Source organism: Penaeus monodon, chromosome 8 (genome assembly GCF_015228065.2).
Source record: "Penaeus monodon isolate SGIC_2016 chromosome 8, NSTDA_Pmon_1, whole genome shotgun sequence".
In the NCBI taxonomy this organism is placed as follows: Eukaryota; Metazoa; Arthropoda; class Malacostraca; order Decapoda; family Penaeidae; genus Penaeus; species Penaeus monodon.
In genome coordinates, this window is record NC_051393.1 from 10,860,849 (window position 1) to 10,862,734 (window position 1,886).

Genomic DNA, 1,886 nt, shown 5'->3' on the forward strand with positions numbered 1-1,886 from the left:
CATTCTGTTGTCCACTTTCTTTTTAGATTGTATTTCCCCGAGATCATGGAAAATAAATAAAAAACTTTTCTTGCAATATCTGGATATAATGTCCTTCAACAAAATATCTTTACTATAAATTGAGGAAATCAGGAAATTAAAAGTAACCCATGTAAGTAAAACAAAACAGAACAAAATAAAACTGATGCAAAATGGCACTCACTGATTTGTTTATATCTAGGTGGTACCATAACTAATTTTTATACCAATATTTGTCAGAAATTTCTTCTAAACACAAAAGAAAATGAACACTCAGAGATATATTTGAAATTAGCCCATTCAATCTGAAATGACGTCCTATCATATTATGGCTGACCATCCCTCATGTCATGATGATGGACCATCACATCGTGGTCGAGACTACTGTAAGATGTGGGTGCTTGAGAGTTGTTTGCTTGTTTGGCTCTGGCCCCTCAAAAGGAGACTTACAGTCTTTTTTTAGTCTAATTACTTAGTAATCATTTATACTGCAGCCAAGAGCATAGAAAGCAGGGTAAATTGAAGTTTCCTGTGCTTTTTCTCTCAAGTAGCTGACTGAACAGAATACAAATATGTATGTTCTTTTTATTCAACAGATACTGGCTTAGGTATCCATGAAATGCAAACACAATGCATTTCTCTCCTCTTTTTTAACAATTCACATTTTGGAATCTACCATTTGTGCCAAATGGGCAAAAAGGAATCAGAAAAACTAAAAGTAAGTGTAAGAACAAATCCACAAATGCTTTACCTGGCTGGACAGGTGCTTGAAGTTTTTGGAAGTTATAACCTGTTCTCCAGTCCCAGAAGTATAAGGTACCATTGTCTGCTCCTGAGACTAAAACGCCTTCACGGTTCATGGCAAGGCAGTTTACAATTGCATTGTGACCAGACAAATTCTGTAGAATAAAATATATATGTATAATCATCTCATAAAATGTTATGAAATATCATCAAGAAGGTTATCTGAAGAAGAAGAAGAAGAAGAAGAAGAAGATGATGACAAAGAAGAGAAGAGAGAGACAGAGAGAGAGAAAAAAAACTAACTATTATCCTCTGCAAATAAAAAAACATCATTTGTCTTTTCTTCTGACATTCACTAGAGGGTCAATTTGTCCCACAATGTGGTTAAATGATGCATTGGATATCAACCTTGCATTGGTGTCAGTTAAGAGGATTTATTTCCATGGCAAATGGATGAGTTTTCTTTAATGTAATACATGAGAAAAAGATTTACCTGCTAATCTTACAAGTACAGTAATCCTACAAGTACAGCCTACTGGTGCTGGATGTGCTCTATTACAAAAATTTCATTTTTGAAAGCAACCAATTATTCTGTATATTTACTGTTCATTATCTTTAGGTGAACAACAAAGTTGTAAAAAAAACTGATTATGTTATTTAAGTAATACCAATGAATCAAACAAACAAATGCACTCTGGCTCCTTACCTGCACAAACTCTCCATTGGGGCACTTCCACTGCTTGATGTTGTCTGGGGCACCCGAGGCAAACATGTACAGCTCAGGATGGGCGGCCAGGGCTCGCACACTCTTCTTGTGGTGGGTCAGTTTACATGTGGTCTTGCCAGCTGCCAGATCCCACAGCCGGATTGTGAAGTCGTGAGAGCCTGTAATCACCTGTGGGAGGAATTTAGTCTATAACCTCTTGAGCAAGAGAACAAAATGGCAATTTTGGGGATCCATATGGAAGTGAGTTGCTGGACCTACATCTTATACATATTCCCAGATAAAAAAAGCTTTTAAGTTACTGTTCTGGCTTAAAGTATTAAGTTGTCCTGGCTTGACCCAGCTGCTAAGATCAGGCTCTGGGAAAGACCAGGATACTGCAACAATTCCATGTTGGCAT

At 36.9% G+C, this 1,886-nt stretch overlaps 1 protein-coding gene across 1 annotated transcript in view; it reads right to left on the bottom strand.

The window, feature by feature from the left end:
* Window positions 1-653: 653 nt before the first annotated feature.
* LOC119576141 (pleiotropic regulator 1-like) overlaps window positions 654-1,886 on the bottom strand; it is a gene marked incomplete in the record, with an annotated part of 22,291 nt that continues 21,058 nt past the window's right edge. The window contains 2 exon segments of the mRNA XM_037923710.1: window positions 654-917; window positions 1,469-1,657. Coding sequence (XP_037779638.1) covers window positions 669-917; window positions 1,469-1,657 — 438 coding nt within the window.